General features: G+C 38.7%; 1 protein-coding gene across 2 annotated transcripts in view; it reads left to right on the top strand.

The window, feature by feature from the left end:
* The window catches only part of plxna4 (plexin A4), a 333,778-nt gene extending 310,565 nt beyond the window's left edge, over positions 1 to 23,213 (top strand). For both annotated transcript variants that reach the window (XM_047389857.1, XM_047389856.1), the window contains exons 29-32: positions 5,067 to 5,236; positions 12,225 to 12,437; positions 13,972 to 14,122; positions 19,609 to 23,213. In XM_047389857.1, the coding sequence (XP_047245813.1) occupies positions 5,067 to 5,236; positions 12,225 to 12,437; positions 13,972 to 14,122; positions 19,609 to 19,704 (630 nt within the window). In that variant the 3' untranslated portion in view covers positions 19,705 to 23,213. The remainder of the gene's footprint in view (positions 1 to 5,066; positions 5,237 to 12,224; positions 12,438 to 13,971; positions 14,123 to 19,608) is intronic.
* The last annotated feature ends 3,637 nt before the right edge of the window (positions 23,214 to 26,850 follow it).

Raw genomic sequence — 26,850 nt, 5'->3', positions numbered from 1 at the left:
TTATGGTCAAGATAATTTTTTATGTAATGCCCAGTTAAAGAAATGAGTTAACTGCCAATAGTTCAGAAAAATAGTTTAGAAATTTGCTGTTAAGCTCAGAATGTTTCATAGCCATAGGCAATAAGAAGGCATTTCTTGTAAGATAATAAATCAATGTAACAGGAGAATCCATTTTGTTTTAATGACATATTATTTGACCTTCTCACTATAAAAAAATCTTTATTAGCATTACAACATTTTAACCCTTCTTATAGAGTACAGGTTTGATCAGTCTCAAATTGTATTTTTAAAGAAAGGTCAATGTAGAATGATTCAAAATGTAGTCTTTACATTTTGTACCTGAAAATTAAGTTTATTAATAGCTCTAATTTGGACGCTAACTTTAGCCAGCCACAATGTACAATGTCACTGTGCTTACAAATCATTAATGTCTTGTTTGTCACTCTGTCCCAGTCTCCAAAAGTTTTATACTGGGTAGATATGTTTAAAAAGCTTGTGTAAGAGAGACTCTGTCATCACAGGCCAACTCAAATGCTTTCTTACTTCAAGAACTTCAAGCACAGACACAGGGTGTCGAATTTAAAGCTCTCACCTTATCTGTGGCTCATAATAATAGGCTAAACTTATTTCACTAGATAAAGTCAGGCCGACACAGCAAGTAGACAACACTTTGTGAGACAGACTTCACTTTGACAAGAAAATGTCAAGGTTAAAACAACTACAGTAAGAAAAAAAAAAAAAAAGCTTTAACTGGACTGCAACTGCTCACTTAGGACAGCTACTGCGCAGATGTGTTGGCAGAATTAGGTAATCAATTAGCAGGGTAGGAGATGTGTAACAGTGGCTGTGACACAGAACATAATAAGCAGCATATGAGAGAAACTAATAAACAAACTGGTGATTGGAGACTAAAAGGAGGCCAGGAAACCGCAGCAGCTGTCATCGTGTCACATACTGTACTGTCGTCCACACACCTTCACACATGCACTCATTTCGGCTCACAGCCTCATTGAGTTGCTTTGTTTCCCTGCTGTCATCCTACTCTGATGAGCAGAGGAAAGGATCTTCTGACTGTCAGAGCGTCATCTTTAAAGATGGACTGTTTTTGTGAAATAACCAGTTTATGTTGGCTGGTCATCTTTCTTGGTGAGAAATGATTAGGCAGACAGGCGGTGTAATTGACTGCGTTTGCCTCTTGCTTGGCCAGTAAATACCTCTCCCTGGCAACACGGCTCATGCCTCTCTCATAGTTACACCGGTGATGCTTTGAGTTGCGGGGGGCGGGGTACAGCAGTGTTTTTTACACAGTGGCAAAAGGAAGGGGTATATCTTCTCACCTCACTTTTACGTTGCTCTCCTTCCCTTCAGTGTTCTGATTGTTTGCTTTTCTTACATTTCATTGTTGAACGTCATCAAAACATCCAAATGACACATTGTGTTTTCGAGTCCAGTCTAATAACAGGGTGGATGGTTGCAGGGGGGTTGTGTTGGCAGCAACCAGCTCCACTAGGGAACAAGAGAACCCTGTGATGATGAAAGTGTTGATACTGATTCCCCCCTTGAGATAGAAGATGACGTAAAATGTCACAGACTGAGCACTCGAATGCCCACACCAAGGTTCCTATGCAGTCTGGAAATCTACGGAACAAGAAAATTAAACATGGAAAAATATTTGTATTGTAAGACTATGTCTGAAAATAATGTTCTTCCTTTCTTCCTTGTGTTCTTTAATCTTGTCCTTCCATCTCTTACTTCCTGTGTCCTTTTGTGTCTCATTCTTGCCATCCATTTTAGCATACTCCATATATACAGCCTTCCTAGAGGAGAGGCTTAAGGGCCATTTTGCATTTGATTTAAATTACTAAAATATGCTGAGAACTGTGAAATTCTGGAAAAATATGTAATTTTAACATGGAAAATGTGTAGGCAAGGCATGTTAATTTGTAAAGCACCATTTATGGTACACGTTAATTCAAGATGTGTTTCTAGAAAGAAAAAAGAGGTAAGACACATTAAAAACAAATACATCAGAAACACAAAATAATCCTGGAAAAGACTACATAAAAAGAAGTGTTGAGCAAGTAAAAGGTCAAGATAGGATAGAAATTCAAATGATGAAGTAATGTTCAACATTAATGGTAACAGTGCAGTAAACACTTCTGTTTTCAGTCCTTATTTAAAGGAGCCAATAGTTTCTATATATCATAAGTGTTGAAGTTGTTGGTTTAAGGCTGCGGAACATGGAAAGTAAATGCTACCTTCCTTCTTTAGTTCTGGTCTTTTGAACACTAAGTAATAGGTCTCTACAGGCCTGGAGGGGTCTACATGGTTTATACCCAACCAGAAGGAACCAGGAACCCTTTTAAACAGTTTTATAGCAAGTCAGATAAACTGCTGGAATCATGATCTGGTCAGTTAAGTAGTAGAGGGGGTTGTTAATCAGTGCAACAATGAGACGACCACAAAAACAAGAAAGGTTTTGCAGGTGGAGACCAAAGACATTTCTTTCCCTCCTAACTTTTTTGTAATGCTTTTCAGTAGTTTTATATTTGACCAGGGAGAGTGTCACTGCTGGTAGCATGATGTGATACCTGCACAGGCAGTCCAATTTCAACTGATTTAATCATTTAGTTAAACTGCGTTTTTTTGGGGGGGTTTTTTGGGTTGTTCGGTGGCCTTTAGAATAGAATAGAAATATCAATTATTGTCCCACAGTGGGGAAATTCAGGTTACCAGCAGCAAACTAAAAGGGAAATTGAAGCATGCAGATTTACACAAAGGTATAATATATATTAAAAAGCATAAAAATAAGAGAATGCATAGTAAGGAAAGAAAAAAAAATACTGTAGTTACTGAAAATGGCATAGTCATAGTAAAATAAATATGTAATTTAAAAATGTACAAAACCTGCATGTATATTTGTGGATAAAAACTAGACTATTTAAAAGAAATGGAAAAACTGTGGAAATCACATGACTGTAAACACTGATTGAGTTTGTTGTGAGCAGTGAGTTATAATCTGCTAAGAGGAAGCATATATGATATCGCTTCTTTGTCCAACCAATGATGCAGTAGTCTGTCAGTGAAGGACCCTCCAGTTCCACAGCAGTTTCATGCAGAACTGGAGAGGGGTGGGAGACATGGTCCAACACAGATGGTATTTTTGCTAGAGTCCTTCTGTCTCCCACCACCTGCACTGGATCAAGGAGTGTCTTAGGACAGAGCTGGCCTTCCTGATGAGCTTATCACATCACTTCCTCTCAGCTGTAGATAAACTGCTGCTCCAACATACTACTTCATAGAAGATGGCTAATGCCACAACAGTGTCAAAAACAGGTCATCAGAAGCAACCCCTGCACTCCAAAAGATCTCAATCATCTTAGCAGGTAGAGTCTGATCTGTTGTGACTCCAGTCCAGTTTATTGTTCAGGTGAACATCTGGGTACTAAAAGGAGTCCACTATTTCAATGGGAGTTCCCCTGGATGATGTTCACTGGTGGCAGTGTGTGGAAATCCACGACAAGCTCCTTGGTTTTCTCTTTAACCACAAAACAAGCTAAAAGTCAAGTTGTGATTTCTCAACATGCATTTTTTGGAACCAAAAACAATTATTTCTGTCATCTGACTTGGAGGAAATTCTGAGCAATCTATTCATGGATATTGTGGACACATGAATATAAAGTTGAAGGGCAAGAGCATAGATATTTGAAGAAATGTTTTAATACTCCATATTCTAAGCTAGGGAGATAATTTAAAAATTTCTCTTTAATTTTTTCAATCAGGAGGTTTTTGTGTCTAATGCAGCACTAAGACTTGGTAAAACGTTTTTGACACATCTGTTGAAACATATGTGATTAAAAACAATGCAAAACAATTGTTAGATTAAATATTTGACTGTATTTACTTTTAATAAGGCATCCAAATTTAGTTTCTTTAAAAGAGGATTGATAATTGTAGTTTTCAGGTCCCCTGGAAAATGACCTAAATGAAGTGAAATATTTATTTTTATCTCCAATATTTTAGTCACAACACAGTTGAGGAACCCTGCCACACATATATTAGGTATTCCCTTGCCAGCTAATTCAGACTGCCAGTCAGAAATTTGCTGGCCTAATAAAGATATATGTTATTCCTCTGGGAATTCTGGCCACATTAGAATTATAGACGCAATTGTTGGACTAACAGGATTCCCTCCTCCTACTCTCTTTTGCATCTCTCGACTCTGATTTGGTCATCCGCTCCACCCAAATTGGATTTTTATTTGCTAGCGCCTGTACACACCTCATCTGCCACACTCGATGGCCTCGTGTTCTGATATGAACCCTGTCGTTTTCATTTCCATCCCTTGCTTCCACATTCTCCCTTGCATTCCATCAACTTGTTATTTACAAGAGGATTAGATTCTTTCCTTCTGTGTCTCTCTCCTCTCATCTCTTCCTCCTCCTTAAAGTCGCCAACATTAAATCAAATTAGGGTCAATGGTGCAGTGTGGGAGCTTATCCGGCAGCACAAAGAGGCTTAGAAGATGTACCTCCTGATCCCAGATATTATTAAAAGTCAGCTGTGAAATAACAATTTCTTCAATCAAACCTGCAAGCAGATTTAGGGGTCGTGTCTGAGAGATATGTCACACACACAAACATCGGAATAAAGGGACTAAATGAAAATGTGCTGCACAACTCAGAACTCAGATAGATAAAAACATTCACTTTTTAGCAATCCTTGATTCAAAATTCGTTGTATGTCACAAAATGTAGAGGAAAGCAACAGTGTCCATCATTGACTGTGATGGGATTAGCCTCAATACTGTGCCATGAAGAATTCATACTCCTTGAAGTTCTTCACAACAACCCAACCTTAATGTTTTTGGGAGATTGTATTTGATAAAATATTTTAAAAATTTGCATAGTTGTGAATACATGCATACATGGTTTTCAAGTTTGTTTTTTACAAATAACAAAACCGAAAACCGCATAATTGTATTTTTACCTTTCAATTATGTACTACTTTGTGTTAGTCTATCCCATAAAATCCTGAAAAACTACTTTGCTCTCTCTGACCCACAGGGTACATTACAGAAGTTTGTTGACGACCTATTCGAAACCATCTTCAGCACTGCCCACCGAGGCAGCGCCCTGCCGCTGGCGATTAAATACATGTTTGACTTCCTGGACGAGCAGGCAGACAAACACAGCATCCACGACCCACATGTGCGACACACATGGAAGAGCAACTGGTGAGTTCAAATCAGCATTTACTTGTGAACACAAAATTGTTTACACAACAGGATGTGGTTACTTTGACAGAAAGTACTATTTGCTCATTTGTGCTGTAGTGTGGCTGCTTTCAATCCCTCTAGTACATGTTGGCACATTGACCGTAGCAGTGCCCTGTCACTGCCAAGTTCCTTCATGTGCTTCTTCTCTTCCTAATACCCATTAGCCACAGGGGTGTGTAATCTTTGTTAAAGCCATCCACAAGAGGCTAATCCAATTGGCTGCCAAGACTCTCCATTATCATCATGGGTTACTGGGCCAAAATAATGTTGTCAGTGTGGAAATCTCCATAGTGACAAATGTGCACTTCCAGGTCCTTGAATACACCTCTAAATTAATATCCGCTTATTAATTTAGGCCACGTTGACCTCTGTGAACCCACTTTATGAAGCTTTGTTGAAGTTAAATAACCAGCCGTGAACTAGGATGGGACCTGAACAGAAATAAAAAGGTGATAAAGAGGGAGTGGATGTATGGGAGTTAAATACACTGATAAGTCGTTAGCCCTCTGGCCCCTGTGAAGATCCCAGCATGCATCACACAGTGCAAGGTTCTGAAAGACAAATTAAGATGGAGAGTGCAATGGGTTGTAGGGGGCCAAAGAGGAAATATTTGCTTTTCATTGTAGTTTGGCATTTATTGGACAACTTGTAGCTTATTGTTTTCTGACAGCATGATAGGTTTTGTTGCATTAGCTACTTAATGGGCTTTAACTTTTATAAATGAACAGTAATCTATTATGTGAAACTGTAACAAAAGCTCCTGAGCCTGAGCCAGTGAATGTAGCTGCTTGGGTGTCCATCTGCCTGCACATTCTGCCTGAATATTCATAAGTTTAGGTCATTCTGAAGACTGGAATATTAGCTGTAACAAAAGCCCTCACTTTGTAATGCAGTAGAGAATAATGATGCAAGCAACATCCTCCAAGCTGAGCCTCCATTCCATTAAGCCCCCCATTCTCATTGTCATCATACACACCATTAACCTCAGCTGCAGTGAAAGCTTTTGCACCCCAAAGCAACCCCCAACTCCCATTTATCCCCCCCCCCCCCCCCATTACTGTCATAGTATAGCCCTGCCCTTAAATTATTCCCCTGCCTACCATTTGTCTCATGTCATTTTCATAGGTTTACTAATGGTATTAGGTTTTAAAGAGCGTGGTCTGTGCTAAAAATCTGGATGTTTTTACTTTGCTTGTTGTCAGAACTAAAATCCATTTGAGTTTGCCGTTCCTTCTGTTCCACTTTGACACTTTAACACAATCAACCCACATACCTTTAATTTCTGCAGAGACTTATATATGAAAATACATTCTTAGTTGTTTCCTTTTGCATTGTATTGAGTTCGACTGGATTTATTTTTGCAATAAGTCTCTACATACTCGAATCACTGGCTCTAGGAGCCTCTCCAGATGGTATCCTTTGGATTAATGGCAGCATGTCGGCGTCTGCTCACATCTTCTCTCTCCTGTTTTTTGCCTGCCTGCCTGCCGATTGCCACAGTGTGTTTTTTATGTTGAGGGGATGGAAGGAAATTTAATTACTGTGAAGAACTGTCACATAGATGTGGATCATCTGTCCTCAGTGCTACTGCAGCACCTCCCTACTCAGACTATAAACAGTCCTGTTTGGATAGAGATACAGATTAGTGCATGTTCTAGTCATAATTAATGTGCCATTCTCCTCCAAATTTGCATATTGACTTATTTAAGTTCTTGCTGGAGCAAAGCCTACTAGATTGTATTCATAAGACTTGCCACATTATTGATTGTGTTGTAATGCTTCCAATGTCACGTTTAGCTATTTGCTTGTTGATGGTAATTACACTCGCTATTGATGCACTTTAAGGAAATTTAAATGATTGTGTGAAGAAAAAGGGCTTAAAAGTGCTGATGTACCCTCAGTGTGTGTATGACAAGCATTAATTTGGGTCTTTAAATGATGTATTTGAACTGTTCATTGTGAAATGAGCTTACAACAAATAACCTAAATGTGTTTGAATAACTACAATTTAGGGATCAAGTTTAAATATGTGGATTGTCTTCAATACAGACAGGTATTACACATACATTCTTACCAATATTTAGATTAGTCTACCTTTGCAAGGTCAACCTAAACACTTTTTGTAGCTGTCAACAAGTTTCTGGCATTCTTTTGGTTGGGTATTTGATCACTGTTCTTATCAGAATTGGTAAAGCTTAAATATATTTCACATTTTGTAGTCCATTTTCAAAGGAACTGAGGTCATGACCAGTCCAAAAGCCTAATGTTAGCCTGCTTTATCCATTCAAAAACCAGTTTGGATGTGTTTAAGACCACTGTCCTACTCAAACACCCAGTTTTGTTCAAGTTTCAGCTGTCTAGCTGTTGAACTGAAGTAAAGGTAAAGAATTTGGAGAAAGTCATTCTTTATTATTTTAGGAACTTTGTTAAATGCAGCAGCATTACTAGCAGCAAAACAGACCACAGGCATGATGCTACCACTACCTTGCTTAACAATTTAAACCGTTTTTAGGTGTTAAACTTTACATTGGTTTCTCCAAACACACTTTAACCAAACAGTGTTGTCTTACTTGACAACTTACTACTGCCCTAAATAGTAAGTTGTCAAGCCAGATATTGGGGAAAAAATAGCAACCAAACAACTTAGCTGTACTTTCTAGATGATTTTATGAGAACTCCTTAAAACCCCCCGAAAACTGTTTTTTGTTACATTAACCAGGAAATATCACCAAGTATATTACTTGAATGAAAAGCTTGATTGAATATTTATTGCAGTCTAAAGAGTTTCTTTTTTTTTTTGCAATATTGATATTGCAATACATTTGCCCTAATGTATAAATTTGAGATTTTATGAATATTTAGACTTGATTGGAGAAAAAATCTAAATTAATTCAAATCAGGTCCAAAATTCTAGTTTTAAGCTGTTTAATGTTTCATTGTTACAGCCTGAAAAAGGAACGGTTGAAATTTACAATTGAAAGCCCCAAAACATTTCGATGGCCAAGTCTCTGATTACTGACTATGTAAACTTAAATCTTTGCAACAATATTTTTAGGTATGACTGGTGAAGGGAACACACATTACATTTGTGTGGTTAACTTTGTTGTTGATTATGAAAATATTATAATCATCCATTCAGGGTATTCAGTTATAAAACGTGTTAGACTACTCACTAAACCAAATAAGGTAACTTTGCTTAAATGTCCCCACTAGCTGGCCTTTGTAGTCACGAATCAGTGGTAAGGGTCTTTTTTCAATGATTTCATGCACCAGCCAGCATAATTCCTCCTGGATAAGTGATGCCCTTGATCTTGGCAGATGATATTTACCCCTAATCCTTGACCAAAACGTCTGATCACAAACATCATTCATAGTCCTAAAACTACACAGCATGAGCCACCTGCCAAAATTAGTGAAACGAGTGATGCACAAAAATTATGATGGGAATTTTAAAGTAAAAATACAGAATTTGCATGGGAGATTTCATCTTTGTGGCAACCACTGCCCTATTGAAAGAGCAGATTGCCAACAATCATGACAGAACAGCAGTGTTGTTAATATCCCTTTGATCCCTGTCCCTAATCCCTCTAGATTATTTGCTTAGATTAATTTTGCAGTCATAATGCAGAGTTTCTTTCCCAACTCTAAATCCTCTTTTGTTAGATTGTACATCTGAACTGCATTTAGGCTAAAAATGCTAATCGCCATTGTTCTACTAGTATATTAAATGATTACATTTCACTTTTTGTTTATTTTTTCCCCATCCTTTATTAGTGGTTAGAATGCACGGTCTACCCTGATTGATTTTTTCCCATATCACCCAAAAAGCTTATAACCCAGAGAATAGTAAAGCTACAGTGATCCACAAAGCTCTTTGTTAATACTACCTGAGCTCCTTTCACAGCAGCCCACAAATAAAGCTGGACCGGTATCTATTTATTTTGGCAGAAACAAGCTCAGCAAATAAAAAGACTTGTATTTTTTTATTATTCTGGACAGGCACAAAAATAGGACCCACTTGCACAAATAAGCCAATATGAATTGTGTCACAGTGCGGCCTCAGGTGAAGATTGCTGGACACTGTTTGAGAAAATGAGAGCCGGCCACCACCTGGTTTTAAAGATAAAGGCTTTATTGAATTAGGTATATACAGGAGCAACAACAGGACTGGTGTAGCAGCTTTCTACATGATTGAATCTTCATCCCCTCTGGCAAATATGCTTATGCCTATTGACTAGCTGACTGTAGCCAATTTCAAAATAGCATTTTATGACTTCATTTTAGAGCAATTGAAATGGGTAGCCTTGGTTTGCTTTACACTCTTTGTTTCGGTGTTTGAATAGCTAGATAAGGTCATGATAGTTAAGTAAATTCCAATTACAGAAATATGTGAAAGAAAACAAATAATCACCAAATGGGGAGCCAAAAAGTGATGGTGTCACTTCTGGAATGGTGTACTTTAACAACAATGTCCACCCAATACAAAAGTAATGATAGCAAAGTCCCCAGCTTGTATTTAAGTTCATAAAGTAAAGATTTATAAAGTGATTTATTGAATAGAAGGAGAAAGTCAGGAGAAATTTTATTTGAAAGCAGTAGCTCAGCGATACAACAAAATGGTACCTTACCTAGGGATTTTAATGTGCTCTTTTGCACACTCAATTTGCCTGCAATTCACCACTGTGGCAATTGACTACTTGTGTCAAAAACTGTATTTCAAAACAACAAAATTCTGTTCATATTTAGATAGGCATTTTAATTTCTACTGTGGTTCCAGTAATATTACTCTGATGTACATAGGCATTTGTCACCAAGTTACTCTTAACAGCTAGGACACAACATACTTTTTATATTAACTCACACTTTTCTCCACACAGTCAGTTCATGTTCAACTGCACTACAGCAAAATAACTGTCAAAACATTTTTCTGACAAAATTGTCTGATGTTAGACACTAACAGGTACCTTCAAGGTAAGTCACATTTGCTGTATAGATAAAGATTACCTATAGTCAAAAACATTCTCCTTCATTTGGTTCAAACACAGAAAAACACTATTTGCATTTGAAGCATACAGGTCCTTCTCAAAATATTAGCATATTGTGATAAAGTTCATTATTTTCCATAATGTCATGATGAAAATTTAACATTCATATATTTTAGATTCATTGCACACTAATTGAAATATTTCAGGTCTTTTATTGTCTTAATACAGATGATTTTGGCATACAGCTCATGAAAACCCAAAATTCCTATCTCACAAAATTAGCATATTATTAAAAGGGTCTCTAAACGAGCTATGAACCTAATCATCTGAATCAACGAGTTAACTCTAAACACCTGCAAAAGATTCCTGAGGCCTTTAAAACTCCCAGCCTGGTTCATCACTCAAAACCCCAATCATGGGTAAGACTGCCGACCTGACTGCTGTCCAGAAGGCCACTATTGACACCCTCAAGCAAGAGGGTAAAACACAGAAAGACATTTCTGAACGAATAGGCTGTTCCCAGAGTGCTGTATCAAGGCACCTCAGTGGGAAGTCTGTGGAAAGGAAAAGGTGTGGCAGAAAACGCTGCACAACGAGAAGAGGAGACCGGACCCTGAGGAAGATTGTGGAGAAGGGCTGATTCCAGACCTTGGGGGACCTGCGGAAGCAGTGGACTGAGTCTGGAGTAGAAACATCCAGAGCCACCGTGCACAGGCGTGTGCAGGAAATGGGCTACAGGGGACGCATTCCCCAGGTCAAGCCACTTTTGAACCACAAACAGCGGCAGAAGCGCCTGACCTGGGCTACAGAGAAGCAGCACTGGACTGTTGCTCAGTGGTCCAAAGTACTTTTTTCGGATGAAAGCAAATTCTGCATGTCATTCGGAAATCAAGGTGCCAGAGTCTGGAGGAAGACTGGGGAGAAGGAAATGCCAAAATGCCAGAAGTCCAGTGTCAAGTACCCACAGTCAGTGATGGTCTGGGGTGCCGTGTCAGCTGCTGGTGTTGGTCCACTGTGTTTTATCAAGGGCAGGGTCAATGCAGCTAGCTATCAGGAGATTTTGGAGCACTTCATGCTTCCATCTGCTGAAAGCTTTATGGAGATGAAGATTTCATTTTTCAGCACGACCTGGCACCTGCTCACAGTGCCAAAACCACTGGTAAATGGTTTATTGACCATGGTATCACTGTCCTCAATTGGCCTGCCAACTCTCCTGACCTGAACCCCATAGAGAATCTGTGGGATATTGTGAAGAGAACGTTGAGAGACTCAAGACCCAACACTCTGGATGAGCTAAAGGCCGCTATCGAAGCATCCTGGGCCTCCATAAGACCTCAGCAGTGCCACAGGCTGATTGCCTCCATGCCACGCCGCATTGAAGCAGTCATTTCTGCCAAAGGATTCCCGACCAAGTATTGAGTGCATAACTGTACATGATTATTTGAAGGTTGACGTTTTTTGTATTAAAAACACTTTTCTTTTATTGGTCGGATGAAATATGCTAATTTTGTGAGATAGGAATTTTGGGTTTTCATGAGCTGTATGCCACAATCATCCGTATTAAGACAATAAAAGACCTGAAATAATTCAGTTAGTGTGCAATGAATCTAAAATATATGAATGTTAAATTTTCATCATGACATTATGGAAAATAATGAACTTTATCACAATATGCTAATATTTTGAGAAGGACCTGTAGCTGTTGAGCTAAAACACTTTTTTTTCTTTTTTTTTTCAAGAGATGTGGTTACAAGCAATTAGTTAAGTTGTCAACAAGTTCTTTTAAAAACTATGGAAATGCAAATTATCACTTAAGTTTTAAACTTTACATATTCATAGATTTCATAGAAACCTACATCAATCTCATTTTAGACAATTGGCTGCAACAGAACATGTGAAGTACAAATTATGTATGGTTATAATAGTTCACCACTAAACTCTCTGCGCTCACCTTTTTTCAGCCTACCTCTGCGCTTCTGGGTGAATGTGATCAAGAACCCCCAGTTTGTGTTTGACATCCATAAGAGCAGCATCACAGATGCCTGTCTGTCCGTGGTGGCCCAGACCTTCATGGACTCCTGCTCCACCTCAGAGCACCGCCTTGGGAAAGACTCACCCTCCAACAAGCTGCTTTATGCCAAGGACATCCCCAGCTACAAAAGCTGGGTGGAGAGGTGAGCACTTAATGAATGGGTGGAGAGTGAGTGACTGTAGCACTGATCTATGAGCTGTGAAGCCTCATCCAAATTACAACACAGTGAAGATGGATGGAAGAGCCTTGGGCATGAGAACTGCAGCACAGGAAAAATCAGTTGGTTGGGACAGTGCCGAGGCTCATATTGTGGAAAAAAGAGACAAAATATTAGAGGTTCAGGCAGCAGAATGTGGCAATGTTAAAATTGAGACTTCACATTCTTTATTACCAATGATATCCTAAATAAAAGATGGGACACTGTAAAATGTTTTGCAGTATTTATGACTGTCAGATAGCTCTGAGCAAAGCTGTTGTCTTAAATCCAGCCCACTACATCTGAGCGTTTTGCATTTAGGCCAAAAAGTTCAATTTTGGTCTCATCTGGCCATGGCACCTTTTTCCACACACTTGCTCTTTCTCCCTTGTAGCACCCAGCAAATGGGGCTTCTTGTGCCTTCCTTTTAACACCCCCATGTTTTTACTAAAGGGAGGGTGTGTTTAGGGTTATGTACAGTCTTCATTTTCCAACACAGAATTTTGAAATTTCACATTTTCTTATCTTAATCAAGCATTCATCTGTTTGCTGGGACTTCTAGCATTGCTTTAACAATGTCTCTAAAATCTTTCATATATTTGTGGAGTGCACAACTAAGAGTAGTCCTATAAACAGATTCTCTCACCTGAGCTGTGAATATCTGCAGTCCCTCCAGAGAAACGTTATTCCTGACCTGTTTGTTCACTAATGTTCTCTAACAGACCTCTGAAGCTCTCACTGAACAGCTGTACTTATATCCAGTAATGTTTATGAATCTGATTTTTATAGGACACTGGTTGCACTGTATTTTATTCAGGTATTTAGTATCAAAGTAAAGGGGGTGAACTACTGGGAAACTGCTCAGTTCAAACTGGCACTGCAACTTAAAACTGTAATTAATTTTCTGTGTAAACTGTTTTAAAACCTGTACTCATGAAAGTAGCAAAGACATCTGTGTAAAAATAATCAAATACTTCACTTCAAGGCTGGATAAAAATGCTGAAACAATCCCCTGCTAGGAGCTCACCATTACTGCCTCCCAACACTGAGCAGGTGTTGATGTGAGCATAACCTCTGTGAGCAACACCCACCTGCTTTTTTTCTTTGCTCTCAAAGCTCGTCTGGCAGATACCTTCAAACACACACATACTTGTAAAATTATTTAGCCATCCAGCAGGCCTGTCCTCAAGTGGCTGCAGCTACAGGAATTTTGTATGTTAATAAGCAGTTTTAATTAACATAGCTGATATGGGAAACACAGCTGTTGCTGACATTGACTGATTGCCTTTAAGTTAATGGAGCCATGTGTGCATGTGTCTACTGTTGTGGTGCTGCAAGCTCAAATCTGTCACATTACTTAAAACACACATGTGGCTCTTATAAAAAGATGTATTAGGAGAGAGCAGCTGTAAAAAAAATAGCAGCACCTTGTTCTTAAATGTTTTTCTAAGTGTTTATGCTCCCTCTTGTCTTTCAACAGATACTACTCAGACATTAATAAGATGCCAGCAATCAGTGACCAGGACATGAATGCCTACCTGGCAGAACAGTCACGGATGCACATGAATGAGTTTAACACCATGAGCTCTCTCAGTGAGATTTACTCCTATGTGGGAAAGTACACCGAGGAGGTATGTAATACTGTTGCTTACACTACTAAAGTACACAGTGTTACTAAGACCTTGTATGATCAATCTTTGATCCTGTTATTGATATTAATGGAAAAACTGGATTAACTGCATTTGTTTCAGAAAAACTCATTAGGCCCTGACATATTCAATACAGTATAGGGCTGCTGATGGTCACAAATAATTACATACTACAGTACAAAAAATAGGTCTATCATGTAAATATAGGTATAAAAGCATATCAGGAGCACATAGAAAGATGAATCCCATATTAAAAAATACAAATACCTGAATATTTTTGTATATTGTGAATTTCAGAAATCAACAAAATAATTATTTCCTGTTAAACCCTTAATCTATAGGTACAGATCAAAAAGTTAAATATTTTTGTCACTCATTTGAAACTCATATAGATTTTTTTACACACAGAGTGAAATATTTCAAGCTGTTCTTCCTTGTATTTTTTTGGACTTACAGATATTGAGGACCCAAAATTAGAATATATCATAAGATAAAAAAAGGATATTTTACTCAGAAATGTCAGGCTTCTGAAAAGTATGTTCTTTTCTATGCACTCAATACTTGGTTTACTTCTGCATGAATATCTGCATCATGGAGATCAGCCTGTGGTTCTGCTGGGGTATGGCCCAGGTTGCTTTCATAGTGGCCTTGTCTGCATTGTTGGGTCTGGTGTCTCTCATCTTCCTCTTGAAAATATTTCATAGATTCTCTATGGGGTTCAGGTCAGGGGAGTCTGTCGGCCAATCAAGCACAGTAAATCATGGTCACTGAACCAGCTTTTGGTAGTATAGGCAGGTGCAAAGTCCTGCTGGAAAATGAAATCAGCATCTCTATGAAGTAGTGGACCGACGTGAATTCTATGTCTCTTCTTCCCCCACTGAACAACAGTCCAGTCCTTTTTCTTCCAGGTTACTTATGGTGTGACATTTGTAGCTCCTGATGTGCTGACTCCAGCCTCAGTTTACTCCTTATGAAGCTCCCCCATATTCTTCAGTGGATTTTGCTTGACAGTCCTCTCAAGGCCATGGATTGTTGCAACATTTTCTACCACGCTTTTTCCTTCCACCTAACTTCCTATGAACATGCTTGGATACAGCACTGTGTGACCAATCACCTTTTGTGCCTTACTTCCTTGTGGAAGTCAGCAGTCTTCACCATCATTTATCCACCTGGCAAATGTGCGTTCCCTGGCCAACAAAAGGGACTAACTGCTCATGCAGCGTGGGCCCTGTATAAACAGGCCAGGAACAAACTGAACAAGTAGATCAAAGCAGTGACAAGAAGCTAAAGAAAAGCTTCTCAAACAAAGACAGAACCTGACTGCCTACAGGAGCCCTTTTTCCCACTCAGCATCTTTGCCTGGCCTGAATGACTTCTACAGTACGTATGAAAACCTCAACTGAACTCCACTAAATCATATAAAGGATCCTGTTTGTTGAGTTCAGCTCAACACCATTAACCTAAACATCCTCCACCAGTCAATGGATCACCAACTTCCTGAAGGACTGGCAGCAGCAGGTGAGACTTGGGAGCGTACTCTCCACAGACCCTTCTGTGGAACTACTGAAGTTTGCACCACTGTCATTGATGAGTCCCCCTACAGACAGGAGGTGGAACGGCCGGTAAACTGGTGTGGCCAGAACCACCTTGAACTTGACCCACTCAAGACTGTGTAGCTGCTGGGGGACTTTAGAGAACACTGCCCCCGCTTCTCACACATAGACAATATTCGGAAGAAGGCCCAGCAGAGACTGTTCTTCCTAAGCCATCTCATGAAGTACAAAATTCCACATTTCAACAAAACAGGTCCCTGCACATAAACGTTTTCTCTGATGAAGAGTTGACAATCAGAGTTCCAGAACAACATCGTGCATACTTGGACTAATCTCACATTATCTTCTCTTGTAAAGTCACTTGTGTATGTAGATTTTAAATATATTTTCATTTTTGTTGACAAAAAAAAAATTCATTGAGAGCTAAGTGTACTAGAGTTAAATTCTTTGTTTGTGTGCACGAACTTGGCAATAAAGCTAAATCTGAACAATTATTAAAGTAAATAAAGGCTTGAAATATTTACTTCTATATGTAAAAAAACTTATGTAAGTTTTACTGTCTGAAATAAGAGACAGAATAGATGCACCTGTACAAAGAATTAATAGAGACATTTAACTTTCATGTCAGTCAGATACTAACATCTGTCCAATTAAATGTGCCTAAGTTCCAAGGCTGCACAATAACTCTCAGAGAATCAAATCAATATTGTATAGCTAAAGAAAAAAACCTAAATTTAAAGGGAGAATTGCCACACAAATAATTAAATTACACTCTTGCAGCATGAAAATTAACATATACGCTGCAGACATTTATATAGTATGTGCAACAGTCACCTACAATTAACTGTAATAAGTTTTCAAAAACTTTTAGTATGTTAAATTGAATATTTTTAAATCCAAGATCTGAATGAATTTGGAAAAATAAGTTAATTATTCTGATATATATATTTACATTACCTAACTTGAACAGCTGTCACACAGGTAGTCTTAATATTTTCTTCCTGACATGGCATTATCAGTAACATCATAATTCCTGAAAACAAATAAAGCACAATTGGAGTGCATTTCTCAAATATAGTCAATAAAAAATTTTAAAGATTGACATAAACATATTTGTAACATTTTAAGACCCTGCAGAGACACTGTGAATGCAAGTTATTTTTGCTCCACACATGAATAATGGATCAGCAAGCTTCTGGTATAATTCTGACTGCATATTTTACAACTCTTGTCAGACCTGATAGAGGCCTTTGGCTTTATTGGTCTGCTTCCTGGTATTAACATAGATTTTAGGATTATTAGATACATTTTTAATAAGGTTTAAGGTGGGGCCATTCCAAAATTTGTTTTAATGTGTGAATAGGATCATTGACCTGTTAAAAAACCTTACTGTGTCAGTATTGGCTAATCTAACTCAAACTGTCACATCAACATTGACTACAAACGTACAGCACAAAGGAAATTATGCTGACCCACTTGGATAGGTACAAATTTATGGTCAGATGAGAGAAAAATAAAGTTATTTTGCCAAAACAATGAGCAGAATGTTTGAGTAGTAAGGCTTTTTGTCTATGAAGCACAGTGGTGGAAGAATAATGTTCATGGTCTGCAACTTTTAGGTGCGCCTGCGTTCCAACAACACCAAGCTAAAAATGTAATTCAGCCATTTAGATGTGTTAAATAATTGTCGGCCACATACGTGGACAAAATTGTTGATACCCCACGGTTAATGAAAGAAAAACCCACAATGGTCACCGAAATAACTTGATTCTCACAATGGTAATAATGAACAAATGAAAGTCAGACATTGCTTTTCAAACATGCTTCAACAATTATTTAAAAAATAAACTCATGAAACAGTCCTGGACAAAGATTATGGTACCCCTGAAAATAATGTGACCAAAGGGACATGTTAATTCAAGGTGTGTCCATTAATTAGCATCACAAGTGTCTACGTTCTTGTAATCAGTCAGTGGGCCTATATATAGGGCTACAGGTAGTCACTGTGCTGTTTGGTGACATGGTGTGTACCACACTCAACATGGACCAGAGGAAGCGAAGGAAAGAGTCGTCTCATGAGATTAGAAAGAAAATTATAGACAAGCATGTTAAAGGTAAAGGTTATAAGACCATCTCCAAGCAGCTTTATGTTCCTGTGACTACAGTTGCACATATTATTCAGATATTTAAGATCCATGGGACTGTAGCCAACCTCCCTGGACGTGGCCACAGGAGGAAATTTGATGACAAAACAAAGAGACAGAAAATACAAACGGTAACAAAAGAGCCCAGAAAAACTTCTAAAGAGATTAAAGGTGAACGTCAAGCTCAAGGAACATCAGTGTCAGATCGCACCATCCGACGTTCAATTCAATTCAATTCAGTTTATTTATATAACGCCAACTCACAACACATGTTGTCTCAAGGCACTTCACAACAGTCAGGTACATACATTCCAATTAATACTAACAGTTGAACAGTGCAGTCGGAGTTAGCTTTTTATTCAAATTGGATAAAAGATTTTTCTATCTAAGGAAACCCAGCAGATTGCATCCAGTCAGTGACTTGCAGCATTCCCTCCTCCTGGATGAGCATGTAGAGACAGTGGACAGTCACTGGCGTTGACTTTGCAGCAATCCCTCATACTAAGCATGCATGTAGCGACAGCGGAGAGGAAAAACTCCCTTTTAACAGGAAGAAACCTCCAGCAGAACCAGGCTCAGTGTGAGCGGCCATCTGCCACGACCGACTGGGGGTTTGAGGCAAAGTGAACTTAATGGGAGACGACCAAGGAGAACACCACCGTTGAAAACAAATCATAAAAAAGCCAACCTGGAATTTGCCAAACTACATGTTGGCAAGGCACATCAACTCTATGATCGCATATGAAGAAAAGAAGACTGTCCCTACTGTGAAAATGGAGGAGGCTCTGTTATCTTCTGGGCCTGCTTTGCTGCATCTGGCACAGGGTGTCTTGAATCTGTCCAGGGTACAATGAAATCTCAAAACCATCAAGGGATTCTAGAGAGAAATGTGCTGCCCAGTGTCAGAAAGCTTGGTCTCAGTCGCAGGTCATGGGTCTTGCAACAAGATAATGACCCAAAACACACAGCTAACAACACCCAACAATGGCTAAGAGGAAATCATTGGACTATTCTGAAGTGGCCTTCTATGAACCCTGACCTAAATCCTATTGAGCATCTTTGGAAGGAGCTGAAACATGCCGTCTGGAAAAGGGACCCTTCAAACCTGAGACAACTGGAGCAGTTTTCTCATGAGGAGTGGGCCAAGATACCTGCTGATAGGTGCAGAAGTCTCATTGACAGTTATAGGAATCATTTGATTGCAATAATTGCCTTAAAATATTAAGGGCACCATAATTTTTGTCCAGGCCTGTTTATTTTTTTAAATAATTCTGTTGAAGCATGTTTGAAAAGAAATGTCTGACTTTCATTTGTTCATTTTCGCAGAATTTTTATTCATTATTGCCTTTGTCAGATTCAAGTTATTTCTGTGACCATTGTGGGTTTTTCTTTCATTAACCGAGGGGTACCAACAATTTTGTCCACGTGTGTAGATGGTTAAAACTTGGACACAAGTAGGTATTCCAACAAGACAATAACTCAAGTGGTTAAAAGCTAGGCCCAAGCCAGAAGACCAATTCCTCCAAAAAAAAAAGTGGCTAAACGTGCATTCAATGCTAGTTTTTAGAAATCATTGATGTTCACCCTAAAAATGACGTGGGTGGACCACTGGTTTAGATAAATCATTAAAGCCCAAACTTAATAAATTTTAAAAATTACTGTTTTCCAAAGATTTACAAGAAATACAATACCAATAATATCTGATTGCCTTATAACTGTTAAACTGAAAACATATGGATGTTTCATGTTTGCCTCCCTGTCCTGCAAACAGATTGTGTGTGCACTGGAGCAGGACGACGCAGCCAGGAAACAGCGGCTGGCCTTCAAGCTAGAGCAGGTGGTGGCCTTCATGAGTCTGGAGAGCTGAGGACAGCACTTCCCAGGGTGCACTGGGAAGAGACCCTGTCAGAAACCGAGCTGTGCCTGAGCGAAGACCTGTCCCCATGTTTTTTCATCATCTGACTTCCACCCTCAACTTTTCAGAGATTACTTCTTCCTCAACCCTTTTTTTTGCTTCCCTCCTCCCTGAGAGACATTTTGTTTTCCTCATCAACACAGCTGCATAGACTAGTTTACCTGAATATTTGTGAGGGGTGGTGTGCAGCCAAGGTCAGCGTCTCCTGCAGTGCAATGTGGGGCGTCCCTCAGCTTCATCACAGGGGGGAAGCTTCATTGAGGGATTTCTTGAGAGCTGGCCATATTGGCATCTTCCCCCTGCTGGATTAAAAGAGGAAAAAAAATTATGTTGCCTTCAAGAATTTACACTGAGGGGTGTCCATATGTTGAACTTTTACAAATAGGATAGATAAGGTAAAAATCATCTACAGTTCTGTTTAATGTAGTTCTAGATTCAACACATGGCATCAAGTGAAAACATCAAGAACGATGACTGCAAGCCAAATGAACACCTCTGGAGAAAATTAATGCAAGAACGGTTTGCCAAGTTTACACTGTACCTTCAAGCAAAGCATACATATCCGTGAAATCTGGGTCAAATCCAGGCAAACCTAGAATGTTTTTGTGTTCTTTAAATGTAGCTCGGGTTGTACCTAAGGAAAGACTGATGGGGTGTGGGAAAGGAATATTGCTCTTATGAACTTTTCCTCCCTGAAACAAAGCAGAGCGTCCTCAGACTTTAGCTCATTACACCTTTTTACTTGCCTAGCGTACTTTCAAAAAAAAAAAAAAAAAGCTCATGATTTCTGCTTCCATTTGGCTTCTATGGCTACTGCAAAATTAAGCTATTAGATCAAATACTAGAGCCCCACCCAAGTTGGATCCTCTGTTTAAAAGCACACAACCAACTCTGGAAGACAAACACCAGGAGCAGTCTCTTCCAATGATCTATCAAAGCACACACAAACATACACAAGAGAAAAAATAAATCAGCAGCTGCCCAGATATCCACACCAACCCTGAAGGAGCTGAAGGGAAAAGCTGACTGAGATGCACGGGTAAATATATAAGAATGACTGAACATAGAGATGGCTGACTGCTACCTAAAGGGGCTTTGTTGTCTGAGTAGCACGTCTTTTCCAGGATGTTATTATTTAAGACTTTCATGTGGAAAAATGAAATGAGATGGACTTTGCTGGTCAACCAAAGGAGCTTGAAATTTTCAAAATGGTCAAAATGTATTTATAAAGTGCCACTGAGGGACTGACAAAAACATATTGTGACTGGAACTTTGAGAAGCCTATGTGATTTTTCTGACCTCAGTGTGTCGAGGTGAGAGGCTCCGTGGGCAACATGATCCGATCCTCCCCGGTCTCCCCTGCTCTCGGCACACCAGCTGCCCTTTTTGTCTGGCTCCTCCATTAACAGCTTATCTGTTTTGCACAAGCATTGGAGATTGTAGCTAGCTGCGTATGGCAAAACTCCAATTTCTTGATTAACTGTTGAGGCACTCTTTCTGTATTAGTGTAGTTGTCCTCAGTGGTGACAGGGGCAGCCTTCGCCAAGCCTCAAAGAAAAGAAACAAAATTCTGTTTTAGCATCACAGACGTGAAGAGTAATTACAACTTGTCGGACCTAAGCCAGCACCATGAGAGTGAAAGAGCGACTGAAAGCGAGGATGGAGGCGCCCTCCGTACCTTTTGACCTCTGCCCTTTCTTTTGCCTTGACAACGTGCCCCATGTGGTGATGTGAATGTGTGAAGACCACCCTAGGTCCACCTTGGGTCCTTTATTGGCTTTTTAAGCGCATGTAAAACATAAACCATTTAAGAAACTTATTTTAAAAAAAAGTGAAAAACAAGAAAACTAAGCCTTGCAATGATGATGTGGATGTGTTCTTTAATCTTTCTTTTGCTTGAAAGAACCGAGATGGGAAAGGTGGACTGTTCATGTAAGAAAAACTGTTGTTTAAGGTGGAACCTTTATCTAGTTTGGCCTCCGGCAGAATCTCAAACCCACAGTTTTTGTGAAGTGGTAGTTGCTAAATATTACAGATATTTACCTTTGCATGTTGACCTACTTGGATGGTATGAAACGGAAATGCCTTGCTCAATTATATTTATATCCTCCTGCAACTACTAGGGAAATCTGGGTCTACCATGTCCTTCATTACAGGCCATCAGTGCCTCCTGTGTGGTTAAAAGTTTAGCTGAGAAAAACATGCAACCCCTGCGTGGATTAATTCACCACCCATCTGTTGAGCTTGGACAGAAAAGAAACGTATCAAGTGCAGCACAGAAGAAAGTTTCAGATTAAAACCAACAAACATGGCTTCCTTAATGAAATCTGGATTCCTTTCAGCTAGAAATGCTAAAATTTTGTGAATAATTACTGATCTCAGGTTTTTGTGGAACTTGGACCTACTGATACCAATTTTAAAATTTCAAAATATTTCTTCCCAGCCTCCCAAGAATGGTCATCAATTATTTATATTGGATGCAAAGTTTCTAACATTACTAACTGGGTTTTACCCTTAACTAATTTTCAAAAGACTGCAAACATTTACAAATCTAATAAAATTATGAAGTTGACATCTCAAACTGCCATTTTATTTTAGCAATAAGCATGATTTGCACTACTGCTATAAAAATGCAGAGTGGAATCCCTACAGAAGGTAGAAACGTTTTACATGACAAGACTGCAAAAGTAAAACAACAAGCAACCCCCAAAGTTGTAGCAGCTTGAACAAACAGCCAACATGTCTCCAGAGAAAATAATTTCTTCCAAACTGCAGAGTGCTGTTGTTGGTGCAACCTGCTATTGCTTATATCTGGTGCATTCACTGATCAGGGAAAAAATTAAAGAAAATTTGAGTTTCCAGCCAGCTTGTCAAGATGTACGTATATATGTAAAATTAACTGCTCACCTACTGCAACTTAGAAAGGCAGTTAGACAACATATCAGTTTTGTGAAATAGCATATTGACAGTTTCAGTAAAGACCTCTTTCCCCCTACATATATGGTCCAAAAACACAAAAATAACATAAAGCACAAGCTGAGTTCTTGGATGTCAATGTAAAACGTTCTCCTCAGTGCTACTTCCCATCTTTCCTTTCTCCCTGGCTCAACATTTACCCTCCAACAAAGGCTGTCTGCTTGTAGCCACATTGTGCTACCAAGAGCACAGATAAAGTTTCCACCTTCAAACATTTTGTAGGAATTATAAATTTCCTCCTAGCTCAGTGTTATCGCAGGTGTTATACGAACATGGTAGAAAAGACTTTTACTAGATCATATCTGAATGATAAAGAGTATCTTATTGAGAGATAAAAACAAAACCTGGGGGATTATAAGGTGAGCTTCTCTAACTTTGTTATAATTAATTGTATACCTGTGTATGTAAATATAATGCATTCCTATTTTGCAGTCAAGAACAAAATACTATTTGTAATATAGAATAAACTTTATTATGAAACGAAAGGCTGACTAGTTTTTGCTTATTGCCTCAATTTGTACAGTCCATTGACGTTTGAGTTTAAGGAATTGGAGCTGCGATTCAATTGCATTTTTCTATTAAAGTACATAAATGGTAGTAAACGTTAAAGATACAGCCTACCTTTGGGACAGGCTCACAGTCCAGATGTGTGAGCAGCTGAAGCATCATGCCATTTCTGGAGATGTCAAGATCTAGACCACTGCTGATAAAAGTCCCCTGAAAAGCACAAAAACTCCAGCATTTAAACTAGAACCTTCATGAACAAAACCTAACTCCTACTAGGCTTAAAATGACAGTATACTATACATAACTTCAACAAAACATAAATACAAATGCTGTTCCTATAAATGAAAATTCCTTTCAGCTCACATTTGTTTTCTCCCCTGTTAACTTTTATTTAGCACAACTGAGAACATCTACCATGGCACAGAATAAGAGTAGCTTTCCAAAAATGTATACTATTGGATTTACTCTGATTTTATTATCAGTACCATTAACGGTTAGGGTGCTATAGACAGACTGAACTGTATTGATCAAAAGGTAAAAAGGTCATAAACACATGAATTCAGACTTTAATTTTAGACAAATGATCAATCAAGTATGTATTTTAGAAATATCATGCACTTGCAGCAGTTAGATGCAACCAGTTTGCTCCAGGATTCAAGGTGAATCTACCTTTTACAGACCATTTATCCAACAGAGCATTTTAAAATACATCAGCATTAAACAGCATACATGCAGTAATCACGGGTGGGAAATAAATGTTGGGATTTTAAGTAGGCATTTGAACTGTTCTTCTTCCAGGATTTACTCATTATACAACTTTAGTCATATTCAAAAACAGTTGTGTGCCTAAGTTTGAATTTATTATGGACCTTTTCTAAGATATAAAGATTTGTTTTTTTAGTCATATCTAACAAAGATTGAGCTTTTTTGGCCACATTGACAATAAGGAGGAATCAACATCAGGCTTTGATGTATATCCAAACTGTATAGGGAATGAAAAAAAAGCTAACATTAAAGATTGGCACAGACTTCAATTCTCTAAAACATTATGGACTACGCTTAAAAGCCTCCAATGGAAACAAGCTCTACCACTTCAAGTTGTCAAACTATTCTGCCAGAATGAGGCCAGAACCTTGCAGACAGCTGTAAAAGGCATATAGTTTCTCTGCAAACTGGGGACCAAGAAACATTTACCCAAATTATAGTCCAGTTTATTAATACATTTGAGCTTATTTGTATAATTCTAACCCACTCTAGATTGCAAAAAAATCTAAACTGAATTTAAACTTTTTCACATAGATCCTATTTTTAAGTCTGCGAAGTTGTTTGTTGTATTGTCCAGCACAACCAAAACTGTCCAGATAAATCATTAAATTAAATTGAATTAGAGGCACAGTTTTATTGTTGCATTCATGCCGAAGGCAAGTGTATTTAAACTGTACCTCTGAACTATTTAAGCAAGTTCTGGTATCGGTTAAAACAAACAGAGACATGCATCATATCGTAGGATGGAAGGAATCTGAATTTATTTCCTGGGGCTTCACTGTCAAGAGACAGATAAAACAAATCTCTACTGTTTTAATGAGGCGTTTCCTGGCATAATTCAACCCTGGTCACTGCAATACGAGGAATGCAGGTAACATGATTAGGAATCTGCAGCACTGGTAAAGATTAACTGAACCTATAATTATGAGGCGCTTTAGGTAATCACTGCGTATGGCAGAGTTCAACTGTAAACAGCACAATAAATTGTTTATTTTAATTACTGTACATCTACGCTACTGTACCCACCACATCAAAGGCAGTTAAAATACAAGATTTGATTATTTAACATTTTCCTCATCAATATGTTATCTTTCAAAACACACAACTGTTGACAACCTGCATGGTAAACCCATTGACATACCAATTTAGATATACCTTCCTTGGGAGAAACAGGGCTAGTAAAAAAGTCAGATGTTAGCAGCAAAATTGACAAATTCCAAAGAGTATGGTGAAGCTAAGGAGGGCAGGGGGGTGTGAGGTGCAGAAAATGGAGAGACAACTTGCTGGATGGGTAAATATAGACAGGAGGCTGCGGCACTCCTGCAGACTGAGTGGTTGACGGGGATGAGAGATTGAATTGGCCCACAGTCACCCTCCATATACCAACCAGTGAACTGGGAGTAATGGGTGAAAAATAGGAGGAGGAAAGGTGGGAGGACAGAGAGGAGGAGAGTTAGCAAGAGGAGGAAGGCCTGCCGAGTTTTACCCTAATTTTCTGACTGGTGAGCTGGGAATAATGGAGGGGACACGAGAGGCACCTCTGAGGGGTGGCGGGTGGAGAGGGGTTGGATTGATAGTGGAGGGGGGAGGATGATAGAGAGCTGGCTATGATTGCTTTGCACCAGGGTAGCTTTCCACACTCCTATGATCACGACAGCCCTTTAACCTCAAACCCCCACACTGCCATCAAATCCACACACATCAAATATCCACACCCACAAAAAAATATGGCTGTGGAGTTTAAAATACAAGGTTTGAAGGTCTGCTTCCATGGGGATGGAGTGATGGATGAAGGAAGAGAGGAGAACAAGATTATCAATAAGGCTAAACCTACTGCTTTAGAGACTTCACCTACATTCATTCAAAAGTTTAAAAGACTCATCTTCAAGAGAAAGAAAATATTACATTTACTCTCAACACAGCAATACAAAAGACAAATATCACTCCATCAGTTGTGTCAAAGTTCTCCAGGAAAGAAACTCATGTGATGACAAAACAACATGAGGAAATGAAGGATCCAAAGCAGCTTGCTCTTAACATTATGTTGACGTATGGAGAAGGTAAAAGTAAATTTGATGTCCATTATTTACAATAAGTGTGCTTATCGTTTTCTCTGAGTATAAAAACACTTCATGCTTATTAATGGTTGTGGCGGGCTAATGGTAGCAGCCTGTCAGATGTTAGTGATGCATCTTGGCTTTTGGACTTAAAAGATGGGAGAAGGGGGGGGTTTCAGAGGTGTCAAATGATTGAAGGTGCTAAGAGCGTCAATCTTTTTTTTTAAGCATTTCACTCTTCTACTTGAAAAGGTTACAGGATGGTGAATGTGCACTCTTTTTACAGACTTCAAACCACTTTGTAACTCTAAGCTGAATATAAAAGATGAAAATTGCAAACTAATCCTCAACACATTGCAAATATAGTCATACCTCTGAAAATTTTAATATATAAATATCATGTTAGAGCCTAAAACCTCATCATGTTTAATCTGACATTCCAACACAAATTACAGCATCATTGTAAATTAGAAGGAAAATGATATATGGTTTTAAAAATGTTTTTTCTGAAAAGTGAGGCATGCATACTGAGGCATAGTTAATTTGTAGAATCACTAGTTGATGTAGTTACAGCTGCAAGCGAGTTGGGGTTTGTCTGTAAAAGCTTTGCACATCTACAGAATGACATTTTGTGTTTGTTCTTTTCAAAATAACTCAAGCTCAGTTTGGATGCAGAGCATCTGTGAACAGCAATTTAATATCTTTACACAGATTCTAAATTGGATTAGATGGACTTTGACAGGGTCACTCTAATGAATGGATATGCTTTGATCAAAATCCTTCCTTTTGTAGC

Source organism: Girardinichthys multiradiatus, chromosome 17 (genome assembly GCF_021462225.1).
Source record: "Girardinichthys multiradiatus isolate DD_20200921_A chromosome 17, DD_fGirMul_XY1, whole genome shotgun sequence".
NCBI lineage: Eukaryota > Metazoa > Chordata > Actinopteri > Cyprinodontiformes > Goodeidae > Girardinichthys > Girardinichthys multiradiatus.
This window is presented reverse-complemented; position numbering and strand designations above follow the sequence as displayed.